This window comes from Corvus kubaryi, unplaced genomic scaffold (assembly GCF_017639235.1).
Source record: "Corvus kubaryi isolate FWS band 111438036 unplaced genomic scaffold, C.kubaryi_AGA036_p1.0 37357, whole genome shotgun sequence".
NCBI classification, from domain to species: domain Eukaryota; kingdom Metazoa; phylum Chordata; class Aves; order Passeriformes; family Corvidae; genus Corvus; species Corvus kubaryi.
Window position 1 is genome coordinate 15720714 of NW_024581117.1, and position 17627 is coordinate 15738340.

General features: G+C 39.6%; 1 protein-coding gene across 2 annotated transcripts in view; it reads left to right on the plus strand.

Moving 5' to 3' along the window:
- The window catches only part of MYPN (myopalladin), a 76176-nt gene that overhangs the window by 52392 nt on the left and 6157 nt on the right, over positions 1 to 17627 (plus strand). For both annotated transcript variants that reach the window (XM_042033408.1, XM_042033406.1), the window contains exons 13-19: positions 8497 to 8718; positions 9170 to 9319; positions 10137 to 10216; positions 10692 to 10818; positions 12326 to 12533; positions 13261 to 13426; positions 15688 to 15821. In XM_042033408.1, coding sequence (XP_041889342.1) covers positions 8497 to 8718; positions 9170 to 9319; positions 10137 to 10216; positions 10692 to 10818; positions 12326 to 12533; positions 13261 to 13426; positions 15688 to 15821 — 1087 coding nt within the window. The remainder of the gene's footprint in view (positions 1 to 8496; positions 8719 to 9169; positions 9320 to 10136; positions 10217 to 10691; positions 10819 to 12325; positions 12534 to 13260; positions 13427 to 15687; positions 15822 to 17627) is intronic.

Genomic DNA, 17627 nt, shown 5'->3' on the forward strand with positions numbered 1-17627 from the left:
GTTCCCTCATTTTCCTCTCAATTCCCAACTTTAATCCCTTCTGATTTTCCTTTTCTCATGTGAGAAAAGCTTACTCCAGCAAATTCAAGTCTGAGTTTTCTCCTCCATGAAGGCAGTGATTATTTAAACAGATGACAGGATGAACAGTATTTTCCAGAATTCCTATTGCTATATAGAACAATCAACATAATGAGAATAATATGCTGGAGTGCTGGATTCACACCCATATATTTTGTTCCATTTTTTCCTCTTGTAGTTAACGCAGAATTAGAAAGGAGACATTTTCATTCCACACATAGCAAATCTGTATTAAATCAATTAAAGTAATGGTAGGGAAGGGCTTACTCCCTTTCTCATAAATACAAATGCAATCCTCCTCTGTGTGAGAGATCACTGCATAATGGAGTACAGCATCCAGTAAGAATCTCAAATGTTGGTTTCCTTGCATTGTCTACATGCTACTTTAAAAATTCCTTCTCATAAAATGTGTCCTCTGGTGTATTTTTATTTAGAGCATTGTACTGAGACCCCCATTTCTCTCATTTACAATACCTGCAGAGCATGCGGGGATCATCCAGAACGAATGCTGCAGATGAAAAGCCTGTGCCTTAAAGTCCTGGTATTGTCTTGTATTACTACAAAAAGGGCAGCAATGAACAGGAGGGATTTGCATTCTGGTTCTCTGCTTATTATCTAAAATTGACTTCCATATGAAAAATGTTTAGCTCACAAGATGAGATTTTCCTAAGTGTCAGCATTATGCACTCAGCATGATATCTGATAATCCAGATGTCCTCCTTCTGTTTCATCCAGTACATCATTCATCACCAACAATAAAGAAATCCAGGATCAGAACATAGTTGGTAATTTTGCTGATGCTGCATGAGACAGAACAGATTAGTCTCTGGGCGTCTACAGCTATGATGACCATGAGGTGCTGACAGAAATACAAATATGACTTTGCTAAGATTCTAGCTGCAACTTTAATCAAGTACATGCAATAACAAGCTGTCATTTTTACCAAAAAAACCCTACCATACCCATCATTTCTGCAGATGGTGGCATGCTCTAGTGCCAGGTGAAATTTCGTCACAATTAGGAGTGCTGAAAAAAAATGTGATTCTGTTACACCCAAACATCTTCAGTCAGATTTTCTCAGTTCTTTCAAACAAAAGGGGCAGTGAACGAGGATTGGCTTTATGCAATCACAGGAAGACAATAGGACAAATCCCAGGATAGAGGAGACTTGACTCAGTGTCTTCCTTGGCTCGAAGACAATCAAATTCAAAATTCTGAACTCCCACAAGGACAAGCTTCACTCCTTGCCAGTGGGTAAGTGTCATGTTGGTGCTGTCCCAGGTTGCTCAAATAATTAAGCATTCTTTATCACCAGGAGAAAAATCTGGAAATTCCGCCTTTCAGAACAGCTTCTGTAACAGGCGACCTGAGTTTTTCTACCACCTTCTCCAGCTCAAGGAATAAAATTTAAGACTTTCAGGCACCAAGAACAGGCCCTCAATTAGCAGGACATTTCAAAGAGCATTTCAATTTAATGATTAGGGTCCTCTGAGGAAGCTGTTAGAATTCTTTCTTCCAGCTAGTGATGGAGAAAATGAACAGAGACAGACTGAGACAGAGAAATAAAAAGAGAATCACTCTCCTGCCCAGAAACAAGGACAAGCAACACCTGGATTCTTGTCCTTACTGTAGTGGATGTTTCAGTATTTCTGCAAAGTGAAAGAGGACAAGAAGGACAAAAAACCCTCATCTCCACCCTCAGAATGTTTTATTGGCATAAAGCTTGGAGTTTCCTCTTGGAGGCTGAGATTGAAATGCTGTGAGACCAAGCATCCAAGTCTCATAACCTCAGTGCGTGTCCAGGTAACTGCACCACTTGATGAAAGGAGAGCACAGTCAGCATTACCTGCAGTTCCCAAAATCTGTCTGTCTAGTCCACTGGGCCTTTTATCTTCCCTACAAATAAAATATCTCAGTAATGTTCAGTTAGAATATGTCACGTAGAAACAAAAAGACGTGGGGAGAAAAGGAAAGAAGGAGACTTTGGGAAGGCTTGGGCAAATGGAAAAATATAATTGGGTAATGGAAACTAATTCTTTTACCCTGGTATTTGAAAGCATTCACAGGCTTCACCAATACAAATAAATCGATACATATTTCCTCTGTAAATAGAGGAAATTCAGCTTTACAGGCAAAACTTAGAAATTAATGATATTATTACCTCAACATTTTGTTATACTAATAATATAAAATAGAAAAATGAGGTAATTAAACTTCAAAATCCTGTACAGTAATAAAACTAAATTATTTACCTGTGCAATAATAAAGGAAAGCAGAGTTAAATACCAGGGCCTGGTTTATACATTTTGGTTGTAAGAACTCCAAACTGTGCTCACATATCTGTGTCATTTACTATGAAGAATATCATGTGGCAATGCTGATTGGTTGTGTCTTATGTAAGACTCAGATAGCAGCCTTAATTTTAGGACAAAAAAAACCCTACAGCTGTTTAGAAAATTATGCACAGCCCTCACATGAATATTCTTTACTTTTGCTAGAAAATGCTTAGTAAGAAACTTCAGAGCAGAAGAGATGCAGGGTTTGTCCAAAAGCTTTCAGATCACTAAAAACCAGAGCCTGTAAAGCCATACGCAGATCCCGGTTCATCACACAGGCCCCGACACCGGTGACACCTCAACACTGACCACACAGAACCATCTCCTTGCAGTTCCCATACTGAGCATTCAGTCTCAGAAAGGCCGAGGAATCACCCAGAACTCTGTTCCCAGGGCACAAAAATTATATTTAATTCAATCTCTCCAAAAATCTGGCTCAAAATCAAGCTTCACATCATCTCTCAAAGGTCAGCAAATGTCAGCAATTTTAGGCTAAGGATGGGAATTAAACCACAGTCTCCCCATAGAAGCTTGTCTGCTCTGCACTAGGAATGAGAAGAGATTTAAGAATCTGACCAGGACAAATTGATATTAATATGTATAAACTCCCTGTAATTGTGGGAATGAACAGTTGAACAACCGCTGGTGGCTGTCTTCTCAAGACCTAGATCTTATCAATAGGAAAGTATAGACAGGTTTTCATGGTAGGGATCCTGGCTTGCAGAGCTCATCACGTCAGAGAGGCAAGCTGAACCCTTCATGCTTGCACATACACTCCCTCCAGCTGCTAAGTCTGTGGGAATTGGAGATGGCAACTCCATTTGCTTTCTCTCCTCTTTCGTTCTTGCTTAATCACTCTGAACTGTATTTTGAATATTGTCTAGCTAGACAATAACTTGCTAGGCTCTTCATGGGTTTGTGTTTGGATAAGCATGAGATTCATGCCTAGTGGTGTGTAAGATGTCCCATACAATTCATCTGCAAGAAAAAAATCGCCCCAGCGGTACCTCTTCATAGGACATGACAAGTGGAGAAAAGCTTATACATTGGATCTGATGCTTTTTGATTCCCACTGCTGAGAGGGGAACAGGGGGAAGAGAGAGAATCCAAACTATTCAGGAGATTTCAGTCAGAGTAGCCTAGATTAGACTAGGAAGTTAAGAAGTGTTACAGCTTGGAAACAGATGCTGAGATGCAATATATGCCACTTTCTTAGATAAACTGTTAAATGGATTTAGAATAACTCTGTCAAAAAGCCAATCTAGTAAAAGTTACAAAACTGGGATTAAATTGGGAAATTTGTCTAGAGTTGGCATTAAGTTGGCAACAGAATTGTTTTTATATAGTATATGAGAATCAACATTTGAGTAGAATTCCCTTAGCCTTTCTGTTTGTGGTAATTTCCATGAGTTACTATGCTAACATCAGATTATTTTGATTCTACGAGCTTCTACTAACTGTTAGTATGTATATTCACTAAGATCTGAATCCTGCTAAAGATAAATTTTGACTTCAACAGATGCAGGATTTTAGAACTTGTGTTCATACACAAAGGTGCTTAGAATCTTACAGGAATTACTACATTCTATGCAATTCCCTTTTTGCCAAAAATGTTTACAGGCAGCAGAAAGGCCCAGGAGTTAAATTACTTGGCAAGATCTAGGAGATCATGATGCAGCTCTCTGCTCAGTCACAGATTTTTTGTGTTACCTTAACAGGTCCCTCAGCTTCTTTAGGCCTCAATTTCCCATAGGTAAAATGCAGGTAATAGCCCTGCCCTGAAGGATGCCGTGCTCTTTGGTGGTCAAAAATTATGGTGATGGGGCCAAATAGATCCATCACAGAGACAAAGTTATGTGAACCTGTACCTTCAGCAAGACTGAAGGTTTCAGAGAAGATTTTGTTTGTTGTGCAGGACAAAACCACCCACCAGCAGCCTATGACAATATTGCCAAGGCAGAGCAAAGGCAAGCAGAAGGAAAGCTGCATTTCACTTCTCTATCTGCCACTGAGTTCCACTAGAATGGTAAAAAACCCCTCCAGATACATATTCAGCACATTTACTGGCTTTGCTTTGGCCACTTGTAAGTCTTTTACCCTTCAAACTATACTGGGACAATATTAATACAACCATCACTGCCTACTCCCTTTTGCACACTAAACAATGCGCATTCGGTGTAGGAGAAATAGCCAGGTTTCCAAAGTTGCAGTCTACTCAGCATATATAGATAAATATATACAATTATAAATGCATTATATACATTGCACAGAGCATTACACCACCGAACAGGAGCTTGAATTTTTAGCTGGTAGATATAATAATTTTAAGTATCTTGCTACTTTATATTGAACAATTGTGTGAATTACTGCCTGTGAAAGTTTCATGTTCTAGGAAAGCCGCCAAAAAAGCAGCTGCAGTGCTACATTTTTGACTCCAAACCAGGGCTTGAACCTTTGTACTCTTTCCCTCAGTCTTCTCACTATGCTGAACTGCAGCCTAGTTTTAACATTGTACCCCATGCCCACATGGGCTTGTTCGTGTGACACTTTACGAAATACTTGTCTGAACCACAACAACACTTTGCCCTACACCACTTTTGTAATCACATTCAGAAATAGGCTTATGGTTTCTATGATAAAAACAGTTCTTCAGAAAGCCATATTAACAACTAACTTCTGTTCTTGCTAATCCTAAAAGAAAACCTACCAAACAAGCAAAAACCTACAAGATTATTCTGTACTCTGCGTACAGAAGTGTATTTTCACTTATTCAGAGATTTCTGTTCTTTATAAGAAGTTTGGTGTAACATCTTCAGCCTCTGAATGTTGGTGTTCAAATTTTCACAGCAAAGTTAACTTGGTCTTGTTGGTTTGTTTGTAAATTTATACAAGCACATACATGCACACTGAACACATTTAGAAAAGCAAAGACTGATGTATGAGGACAACACACAGGAAACAGGGGCTGTGGGAACCCTAACTTCAATGTTTTCTAATTTAAAATGTATTTTTGAACATAACTCCTTTAAATGAGCAGCCAAACTCCTGCAGTCAGCCTGCACAGTTCCCAGCCAGAGACTTGTATTGTACAAGGACACTTAGGGCTTCCATGAGCAGGGAAGCAGCTGCCAGCAATGACAACCCCGTGCTGATAGTGCAGCCATATGCTTTCATTTTCACAAAGTGCTACTTTTACACCTCTTTTTGTGTATGCACATACATCCAGAGCCACACGCAAAGAAACGTGGGAGAAAACCTGTCCACTATTAACTTGAAAGGGTCCCATGAAACGTGTTCCTTCCTCCATTGTATTCTCTTCTGCAAGCAGACATTTGAAAAGGAAGAAGTGCCTATATTTCTTAATGAAGTAGTTTGTAGGAAGTTAACATCCTCAGCACATCAGCCAGAAAAAAAAATGATACACTGCGTTCACAGAAAAGTTTTTAGGATCTAAAGCAGATGGCAAAGTTAATTTGGTTAAGTACAACTTGAAAATGATTGCTCTAAGTTTTATTTATGTTAGTTGGTTAGATCACTTAAGACAGATCTGTACTTTCAGAGTAGAGGAAAAAAATATGTTAATTGTCTCTATCAGCATTATGTGGTTTCATCTGTAGGCCATCATGGCTACAGCAACCATACCCTATTAATTTCTTACAACATACAGTGACTTGTTTTAGACAGCAATGATTCTAGAAAAAAAATCCATACAAAAAACTGCTGACTTCACTCAGCTGTCTATAAACAATACTGGACTGTGCCATCAGCTTGCAATATTTCAAAATTTAACTCTGTTCTGCAGCATTTTGTCCTTCCACATTAACGTGATACCTTGACAGTGTAATGGTAATGCCTTTCTAGCCCCATTACTTCCCCCTGCTACAGCAGCCACTCCCTGATTTTTACATTATCCTGCCTTCCTAAAAAGACACAGGCCTTTTCTCAGTATCAAGGGTAAACACTGATTGCTTAACTTTCCCTTGGAACACTATAACCAGTTCTTGCCACCTATGTGAGAAAATGATCAGTTTGGTTAGTGAGAAATCAGAGAAACTCCAGTTTTACACTGGCTTTAATGAGATGGGAATTTGATCTATAAAGCAATTTGCTGAGATCTGCTGCATGAGAGAAGAAAAGCTCAAGGAGATGAAACTTTATCAGGCTGTTTAGTGCTCCCCACCTGCCGGCCAGTCCCCTGAGGAGGTGGCTGCTACCACGCAGGGCCTGACACCCAGCCTTTGGCACGTCTCACACTGGGACAGAGCGGCCAGCTGAAAGGACAGTGTGGCCTGGACTTGCAGGACAGTGTCAGAGAGCAGAGCGGCCCTGTCAGAGCGTGGGAAGGTGTTAAAGGTAAGGAAGGGATCTCGGAGGGGGGACTCAGCCACCTAAGCTGCCTGCGAACGCTGCCTGCACCTTGTAGCTCTCCGCACTGCTCCGAAGCTGTGTGGAACAAACAGCCCTGCAGCATCGGGAACGAGGGTTGAGTGCAAGGAGGAGCAACTTCACTCATCAAATTCCTTTCCTACCTATTCCAAGCTGGCTGCCTTTTCCTACCATAGCTAACTTTTTCTAGAGCTGACCTTAAAGCAACCTCCCCAAAACAGACATTTTAGACAAAAACACACAATGCCTACCACTACAGTTCCAAAATCAGCTATTACCAGACTGTTTACTCCACCATAGCAATTTCCAACTTTTTTTACGTTGTGGCTGCCACCTTTTCCTCCACTCACCCCCAAGTCTTACAAACCCCTGTCTCCTCAAAACTCCACTGTAATGTCTAAACCTTTGGCTTCACTTCTGTCTCCTTGATCTCCTAAAGAAAGTAGAAGAGTTTGTCAGCTAAAATTTTTTGCTGCTTCTCAATCTTTTCTCCCTACTCTCTGGAATTTATTGGTCAAGAGCATAATCAGCAGTAAGATGGAATGGCTAAATGATCAGGGATGTAATTGCCAGTGATTTGGGATAGATGGTGGTTCTTTAATTAACATTCTGTAAGATTTCAGACAAGATGCATTTCTGAACCTTGTTTTTTCAGCAAATTGAATATATCTAAGGATTGGTTACACCCTTATTTATTATTCATTGGTTTCTAAAATTCTGTTTTCAATAGAAGCAGGAATGCAAGCTCTGGGCTTAAAACCTGCACAGATCCAGGTCTGAGCAAACTGATTTGTCTTCTACACGTAATACAAGATTGCCCCCAAAAAAGGTAGTTTGTAATGGCTTAAACAAGGAGCTCTTGCAGCTGTGTGTGTCAGGGCAGCGGGAAACGTGTGCTACCTGAGAACTCCATCCAGGTGTAGCTGTAGTGCTCCACCATGCCCAGGACAAACACGGGTTTGGAGGCACAAACTGAAGCTGGCTCTTGGTCTGAGGCTTCACAAGTCACAGCAACAGTTGGTCAAATGCCTCCTGGTCTAGACAAGAGATTTCCTCATGCGAAACAGCTAAGTGATAAGACATTTCTAATTGGCTTCAGGGGATCAGGAGAAAGTTCACAATCACATCAAACTATCTGGAAATGTTCATTTATGTAGGAATAGGCTGAGTTTATTGCATGATCTGTTTAATCTTCTAAGAATTTCCATGTAATATATTCTGCTTTCTCAGTCACACCAGCTAGAAATCTGTCCAAGTTTAACCTGAAGTTAATTACTCTGAAAATACTTCACTTTCTTCCTAATTTTCTCTTTTAGTAGGTATAGTTTTCTATAATTTCTATAATTAGCAGGTGACTAATATTTGAACACAAAATCCTCAAAAATTTGGTATGTTTTAATGATCTCTTTTGATCAACAGTGTGCAAGAGTACAATTTTTCTTGACAGGGACTTAGAGGAATTACATATTTGATTCTTTTACTTTGACAAAACTCAGTCTCATGAATTATCTTGTACAGACTCACAATGCAGTATCTGTGCCTGCAAACCAAATTCACACTGTTTCAGGATGTCCCTAGGTTTACTTAGGCTTTTGTATTTTCACTTGTTGTAGAATTAGTCTACAAGTGCCAATGGCTGCAAATACCCCAGAACATGGCTGGTTTTGTTCAGATCTGTGCCTCTCTCACCCTGCAGGAATACAGGATTTCAAGCTTTGAGCAGAGGCTGATGAACGAAATAGAATTTCGCCTTGAACGGACACCAGTGGATGAATCAGACGATGAAGTCCAACACGAGGAAATCCCTACAGGCAAATACATAGCTCCCATCTTTGATAAGAGACTCAAGCATTTTCGGGTAATGGAAGGATCCCCTATTACATTCACCTGCAAAATAGTTGGAATACCTGTTCCCAAGGTATGTCATTCTCACTGTAACTGGCAAAGGAACAAAACCCAACTACTCACTATTTTCTGTACATCCCTCCTAAACACATGGCTCTGTGGAGAGAGCTCCCAAACTAATAATTTCCCCCACCTTTCTAAAATAACAGTATCTGCCCCTGAGCATGCATCAGGCCTTGAGGTACAGCCACCTGACTCCAGGAGACACAGAAATGCACAACCCCCAGAACTTCTCAGAAATATGAGAACTGATCTAACCAGTAGCGTGCCTAGAGCCAAGAAAAGAGAACCTGACAGGCCCAGCTATGATATGCAGCTTCTTGAGTTCAACCTGCAATCATTCTGTTTCACATTATAACTGACCTGCAAAGTTTATAATTTTCTAAAATTTTATTAGCTATCACTCAACTTACATTATTTTTCTAGTCACTGTTAAGTCATGGGGGCGTGTCTGATCACTACAGGTCTACTGGTTCAAGGATGGCAAGCAGATTTCAAAGAAAAACACACATTTCAAAATGAACAGAGAAGGAGATGGAACATGTTCTTTACATATTGAAACTGCTACTAACGATGATGATGGCAACTATACGATTATGGCTGCAAACCCACAAGTAAGCTGTTGTTTTTTCTTTTACAAAAATGCTTGTTTCATCTTTTTCTAATTTACGTTAACAGGAACACAAATTAGGCCACATACTTTGACATCAAGTGGTGACTATATCACAAATCAGATTCTTCAGAGCATAGGAGAGGAGACTCACTATGTAAACACAACTGATGAAACTACTCCCCTATTAGGCATACAGTTTAAATCATTACAGACATTTTTTCACATTAATAACTCCTGCCCTATCTCCTTCCCACTCTCAGATGCTGACAGGTACGAGATGATGTGGTGACAAGACAGACATGATGTTTCAGGCAGAAAGAATAGAGCAGGGAGAAACAAATAGCTACATCAAATTTGGAACTGTTAGCAAACACAATTTGTGTGTGGATCTGCAAATAGTCTCACTCCCTTACACCGTTCTCCTTGACCTCGTGTGCTAGCTTAGCTGTTTATTTAGAAGTACGTCCATCAGGCAACTTCTTCCAGTTTAAATGTTTCTCTTTTTTTAAATTCTATTTCTTTTCAGTTTCTTTATGACTGCATTTTAAAGTATGCCAGTACAAAGGTACTAGCAGACAGTATCTGTGGCAGGAATAAACAAGCAGGGACAGGCAGCACTGCTAAATGCATTGCCACAGCTGCAGGCTAACAGCATTTGCTTTAGGAAAATAGTATTTTCACTATAGTTCAGCTACTTTATAAAAATAAATCCTAATGCTTGAACACTTACAAATGCATTGTAAGTGTTCAATATTTATACTTTAAAATGAAATGAGCTATTAACCAACTATTAATTCTGTTTCCACTGTGATTTGCAGGGCAGGATCAGTTGTTCAGGACACCTGATGGTTCAGAGTGTCCCTTTTCGAGGACGAATATCAACAACTCAGCCTCACAGGTGAAAGAAAAAAGTCCTGCAGACCTGCTTTATGCTTTTTACTGAAGGCAACCAAAATAACCACTGCACTCACTGAACTTCAGTTCTCAATCATGAAATGGAAATAACAGCAGCAGTTCCCTCCCAACAGGTCGCTTCTATGTTTTTGAAGGTCATCCTCAAATACAGGGAAGTTTTAACTATGATTTCATGTACTTGTTGTAGAGGAGCTAAAGGCAAGGGATGGAGTAGCGAAATGAAAAAGAAAGCAAAGGCCAGCTTGGGAATCTAAGGATATTACATGATATAGTTAACTCAATAATCTTTCTAAATGGAAAATATGCAATAATTAAATTACAATCAGTCCATTTCTTTCTTCCCTTTTATGTAACTCAAGCTATCTCTCCATCCTTTTCCCCAATTTCTTCCCCTTTTTTAAGCATTAGGAAAAAAAAATTTGACTTCCAAACACCCACAGGTGATTTTTGTGTTGCAGAACACGGCCGCGGGTGCCAGAAGGAGACAAAGAGGCAGTTCAAGAACGCTTTTTCAGGCCATACTTTCTACAGGCTCCGGGTGACATGGTGGCACATGAAGGGCGACTTTGTAGGTTGGATTGTAAGGTATTCACTGGTTCCTCTGTTCACTCTCACTTTCCCTACCTCTGTACATGTAGTGTTATGTGTTTTCATGTTCTTTATTGGATGTATGAACATTTTCCATTCAAGTTTTAATGCTTCATTTATAAAACTATTTCTTAATGCCATTGTCTCTGAGCTGATTCCAGGGATTTCTTTTGAACAAATGCTCTATGGGATGAAGAACACAGAAAACAAAACCCAGAAACAGAAGGCTCACTTACAAGGTTGTTCAAATTACTAGATATGTACACTGTGTCCTTTACCAGTATGAACTCCAGAAGTTCTGCTCCATTATCTTGAACATAATCCAGAATAGCACAAAACCACCATGAGAAAGAGAGGATTCAGCACGTTGCTTTGTGTTCAAACAAATGTTCCCATTGTATCGGACTGAATTACTGAAGATTAATACTCCCTGAAAAGCGGGAACTGAGCCCAATTCATTTTATGCCTCCCCAGCATGCACACAGGCAGAAACATCCCCATTTACTGATTGAAATCCTGACATGAAAGAGTAGTCAGAGGTTAGAGTACACATAGCAAACATCCTGTTATTGAACACCTTTAAGAGAATCAGCTGCTCCAACATATTCTGGTAGCCCCTCTGTGCCCCTGCAGTGCAGCAAAGGTGGCAGTGCTGACACTGACCTCTACCCTGAAGAGGGTAGAAGTTCTGAGGCACAAGTTAATGCCCTGAAGATGAGCAAGACTCATTACTACTTAATTTACGATGTAAAGTTTACTACGAGCATGCCAAAGAATTTGGTTATTCCTAGCTCTGCTATCCTGGCAGAGCATGTCTGGTATTGCACAAACCTGGGAGAGAGCAGTCCTCACTCAGGCAAGTACCACTTCCCTCTTTCTGTGCTTTGTAAAATATTGTTTGGAAAGCAGTATTTTAGACATGAGTAAGTACTGCTACCTATTGAAAAGATTTTTATTACTATAATACAGTCTAATAACCTTTCAAAAAATACTTAATTTCTAGTTTTCTAAAGCACACAAGGTTGACAGCTATGAAGTATTATATCATTCTTCATCAAATTTTTAAAAATATGAAGTAGTTTGTACAGAACATTTTTTCATCTTTGCTAAACTCTGTAGTATTTTAGATCCAGGAATTTGATTTATATTCAGCACCCTAAAAAAAAAAAAAAAAGGAAAACTAGCAGAACTAGCAGATTATTAGGAGTCTTTTGCGAATCTCATATTCTAATTTCATATCTCATAAAGTAAGTTCCTTCCTTTCTAAGAAAAATGTAGATATTTCATGTATTTTAAAATCTTTTTCTTTGTTTGTTTTCTGTTTTTCTCCCTTTTGGAAGTAGTCAGCAGAGAAACAAAAACTGAGAAATAATTTTTTAAAAAAATCATTCTGGTCTAGATTTTGACATGATTCAGCTGGCATTTGTAAAAAGGCCTGGCTCTGAATTTACTAGCCTCTCCTGTCAGTTGGACATTTGTCTCAAGCTGTTTTCCTGTCTCTTAGGTGAGTGGGTTACCAACTCCAGACCTGACGTGGCTCCTGAATGGCAAACCTGTGCTCCCAGATGGCAGACACAAGATGCTGGTCAGAGAGACTGGAGTTCACTCTCTGCTCATCGATCCTCTCTCCCAAAGTGATGCCGGCACTTACACTTGCCTTGCCACTAACAAAACAGGACAAAATTCATTTAGTCTGGAGCTCACTGTTGTAGGTAAGAAGCACTGAAAAACTAGTCTCAGTGATGAAGTTATCTGTATGCAAACTTACCTTACATAGTTTCCCTACAGACAAGTATAAATAAATAGTTAATGCACTGAGAGCAAGAGAATCCAACAGCTATAGATACAGATATGAAAATTTTATATGTATTTTCCCCTCCTCAGCTGATGGAGGGAAATACACCTGGGCTCAGTTGACTAGTGCACTCCTGTTACTAAGAGAGGGCCATAAGACTTCTGCCTCATTACCACGCTACCTCTCGTCTGGGCAAAATGACATTCTTAATTTTCTCCCCAGAAAATGCTTAGAGTTTGAATTAATAATATATTAATTGAGATATCCTAGATTTCAGCCCAAATTTTATTGGTTTAAAAATGTTTTTAAATAGAAAAATTTAAATCTGAATACTGCTCTTTAATAAAGCCTTAAAAGATGTGAGATATTGAAATTTATAGATCTGGCATTAACTTCCTGCAGTGGTAGTATGTTTAGAACCATTAGACATGCATGTATTCATTTATGAACTTCAGTTCTGCCTATTATTTACTTTATGTTCCCTTACAGAAGCTATGTCATGGCATTTCACTTCCCTTCCAATATCTCACTAAAAATTCACAACCTATTTTGGTATCACAAGAATAATTTTTATTGTGTTCTTCCACACTGTTCAGAGAGAAAGAAAGAATAAAATATCTGTTGTTCAATAATTCTTCTTCCAGCAAAGGAAGTAAAAAGAGCCCCCATGTTTCTGGAAAAGCTTCAGAACTGTGGTGTTCCAGAAGGGTACCCCGTCAGATTAGAGTGCAGAGTTGTGGGAATGCCACCTCCTGTATTTTACTGGAAGAAAGATAATGAGACCATCCCATCAAACAGAGAGAGGATGAGGTACTGTACCATAACACCCACGCCTGAAGTTTCTTGTGGCTGGACCAACTGCTTCCATGAAAACCTGTGCGATAAGTACAGATGGTGGTGCTTTAAAAACAACTTCTTTCACCCACATAAAGCAGTAAAAAGCCTGCTTCCTTGTGGGGTGAACAGTGGCTGTTTCCTTGGTTCAGAACAAAGGCATGATGCACCACTGCTTCAGAGTGGGGCCAGAGCTTGGGGGTCATGGGCATATGAATCTCCTTATCAAACATACTCTGATATGGTATTTTAATGCATTTGAGCACCTTATTCTCTCTACGCTATTTTTTCCCCAGTTTAGTTCCAACTAGGTATGAGTTCAAACTCAGAACAGTTTCAGTGGCCCAGAGCACGGGATAGGAGAGAGTTCATCATATCGGATAGAGAAGCTGATAACAAAGTTGGTCACAAACAAGGCAAAGACTTTGATCCATGCTTACAAAATACAACAATGTTCAGGTTCAGCTCTCACTGTCAAATCCCTCACTATTTTTTAAGTTTATCAAAACAAAAGCTGATAAAATAATATGCTTGTCTGTAATTAATGATAAATTAATTGGGGTTTTTTTTTAAGATTTCTACTTCAGCATAAATCTGATTTTTAATATTTTATTTCACTTGGCTCCAACTAATGATTTGATGCAGTCACTGGATCTCTGAGATCAGCTTCAAGAAGTACCCACAGCTTCACACACACTCCTGCAGGCTATCAGTAAAGAACTGGCTCTGCAGCAGCACCTGTTAGGGATGCACACCTATCACAAGGGAAAGCATTCTTGGGAAACTCTTGCAGTGATTGCCCTGTCCCGACCCAGAGACTCCTGTCCCTCTCCAAAAACCCCACCTGATTCTGACCTTTTACAGCCTGTAGTCTATATGGTTTGGGCCCAGTCCTATTTAATATCTTTACAGATTATCTGGAAGAAGGGATTGAGTCTACCATTAGCAAATTAATGGATTACACCAAATAGGTGTTCCCCTTTCGTAGGGATTGTTGTTATATACATGCAAACACTGTAGTTACTGGAAAATGAACAACTGTGCCACATTTCCACTTGTTTCACAAAAGGTTAGAAAACAAGTTTTTGCTTCAGCTCATCAAAGGAATGATTAAGGAAAACCTCCCACACCCCACAACGCCAGGAGCAAGCATCAGGGTTGTAACAGCTCTGCTATTTCAGCCAGCTGAAACCAGACTTCCCCAAAGGCTTCCAGTGGCTCTGCACAGAGCCATGGGCAGCCTCATCCCCATTTGTCCCTTTCCTGCCTCACTGTTGCCTTCCTGCCTGAAGCCAAGAGACATTTTTGTATCACAATAAGGACACACACCAGCTCCTATACTACTGCACCCCCAGCAAAAGGCAAACTGTGCAGTGCGGGGAGCAAAGAGTGAATGCGCTCCCTTTTTAATTTGTGCTGTTGGAAGCACAAAATGTCCTCTTGTCCTGAAAGTCTGTGGTTTCATTCCAGTTCATAAGGAAATAAAACCTCAAATTTCAGAATATCCTGAAACTTCAAGTGTTCTGAAGTGCTCATCTCGCACCTCTTCCTTTATAATGAGAGAAACACTTGGGTTGATAAAAAGGACCAGCCTCAGCCTAGAGAGCAGAGGAGTCTCAGTTCTGTTATACATTACTGAAAGGTTTTTCCTGGAAAGTGCAGCCACAAAGTCTTAGATCACTGGAGAGCAAAGGAAGTGGAGGGAACAGTGAAGCAGGTTTCTTTTAGAGTGTTGGCTAAGCAAATCTTTTTGATTTTCTCACTTGGTCATTTTCTCATGGAAAAGGGTGCCCCAAGAAAGTTCCTGACTGGCTCTGGTTGCTGTTGTGAAAAATATCCCAACTTTGTACTTGGCTCTTGGTATTTTGTTATGTTCTTGTTCCAGCTTCTGAACTAGGAAAAAATACAGTATGATTGTGCAGCAGCTTTGCATGGGTTTAGTTCATTAGTATTCAATAAATAATGCTAATATTAATATATCCAGAGCAACAATTCAGCTCCCACTGTAACACCATGGCTGTGCAAAACTGAGAGGAGCCAGAACAGATCTGAGATTTTCTGCTCATTGTTTGAGGTCACACTGAAAGCAAATCTATTGACTATAGGTGTCTCAGACTGCTACCTCTTTGAGAATAGAAATGACAACGTATCTGTTTCAAATTTAATACACATATTTTAAAATATGAAAACTGATATGGTCTCGAGAAATACTAATTCCCAAACACTTGTTTTCCCAGCATGCATCAAGATACAACAGGGTATGTCTGCCTCCTGATCCAGCCTGCCAAGAAAGCAGATGCTGGCTGGTACACCTTGTCTGCAAAGAACGAAGCTGGCATTGTCTCCTGTACTGCTCGACTTGACATATACGGTAGGGATTGGCTGGGAAATAAAACAAGCCCCCAACTAGTTCTTAGTCTGGGTTTGACATGGATTAGAAATCAGTGTCACAGCATGGCCACAGCTTAATAAGGCCCCAGAAGAGATATAATGATACAGCAAAATGGCTAAACCAGCTCTGCTGCATCAGTGTAAAGGAGGGTAAGGAAAAAAAGCCGAAGGAGGAGCCTTGCACAATATTCTCTACTTCCATTTTCCACCTTCCAGAATCCCTAGACACATAAGCATATATTTTCGAGTTGAACCTTAACTCCACTGCCTCTGACCTGATGGAGCAATAAATTGCACACAAAAAAGTGGAACCCTTCTTCCACAGAGCACAGGGGGTGCAAACCAAGCCCAGCTGATGGGGGTTACTTTACATCCAATACATTTGTCTAGGACTCAGAAGGCCCCAGCGCACTTCAAGAACTACAGCACATCATTTAACTGTTATCTCTACAAGACAGAATAGACAAAGCAGAGTATTTTGATCACTTAAGCAGCATAATTAAACACAAAACATGTTCCACAAACTGGTTGGATTAGAACCAGACCCTCAAAAGAAATAACAAAAACCCCATGTTTTCAAACTCATATTTCTCATTTGTTTTTAAACCCCACCTAATTATCAGAAGTAAGTCACCAGTGCATCTCTGTCAGCCTCCTGCCACCTTGTGGTGATATGGGCAATAGTAATGGAAGAATCGAGGGCTGGGGAGAGGCTGATTCAAGAAAGGTGATACAAAATTTTAAAATTCCTTAGATATCTAAATGTTGAAAGACATAAATTTTCAAATGAAATACTCAAGGCACAAACAGGAAAAATATAGAAATCAAGAAATGCTTCCCAATTCCAGCCACATTTTCTAAAATACACAGCTCACACCCCAAAGTGAGTGACAGAAGTCATTTTTCTTTGTGCTATTTTGAATGGGTTGGGTCGAGAGATTGAGGGTGTGGTCTGATATTTGCAATTAAGTGTGCAAAGAAAAATAATAATGAGTAAATAATGAGTTCAAGTAGAAACACATTAGGTGCTGCAAGAAAAAAAGGAGGCTCTTTTAAAAATATTTCCAGAGAAGGTCAAAATTCAGCATGGAAAGACATTTCTTATGCTTAACATGTAGATTGTAGTCTCCCACACTAAGTTACCTCAAAGCATTGGAGCCTGAAGTTGACTTCCATTTTCATACCCTTTCATTTGAACTGCTGACAGATGTGTCTATCTAATTTGGGTGCAGACCCATACCGATAAACACTGGCAAAGAAAATATAATTTTCCCTTTTCTGAAGTGTTTTAGGGATAACAACTGCTAGGTATTACCTAATATAATATTTTTACAAAATTTTAGTGGTATTTAGTGGTTCATATGGGAACATGCTGAATGTTACTTCTAAATTACTGAATATGGATCTTTGGATTACATTTCTTTCAGTATTTAAAAAAAAATCCAGAAGTTACAACTACTAGTTAGTAGTTGTAAGTACTAGAGGGCAATAAAAACTGCAATCACTTCCTTGAAGAAAAGCAATCCAGAGGATGAAGTAGTACAGAATCAGAGCCCTGGTCAGTTTGTTCATCTCTGTTCATGCTATGGTATGTTTTCAGTTTTGATTGCAAGGGTTTTGGGGAAGGCTCCAAAGATTCAATCATTAAATTTTGGACTTTGTGAAATCCATGCAAACGTTCCCATTGAACAGGGATGAAATTTTATCTGTAGACTTCAATAAAATTACTGAACACACAGACTATGCCAATGATAATATTTGGAAGAACAGACCCTAACCCTGAAAG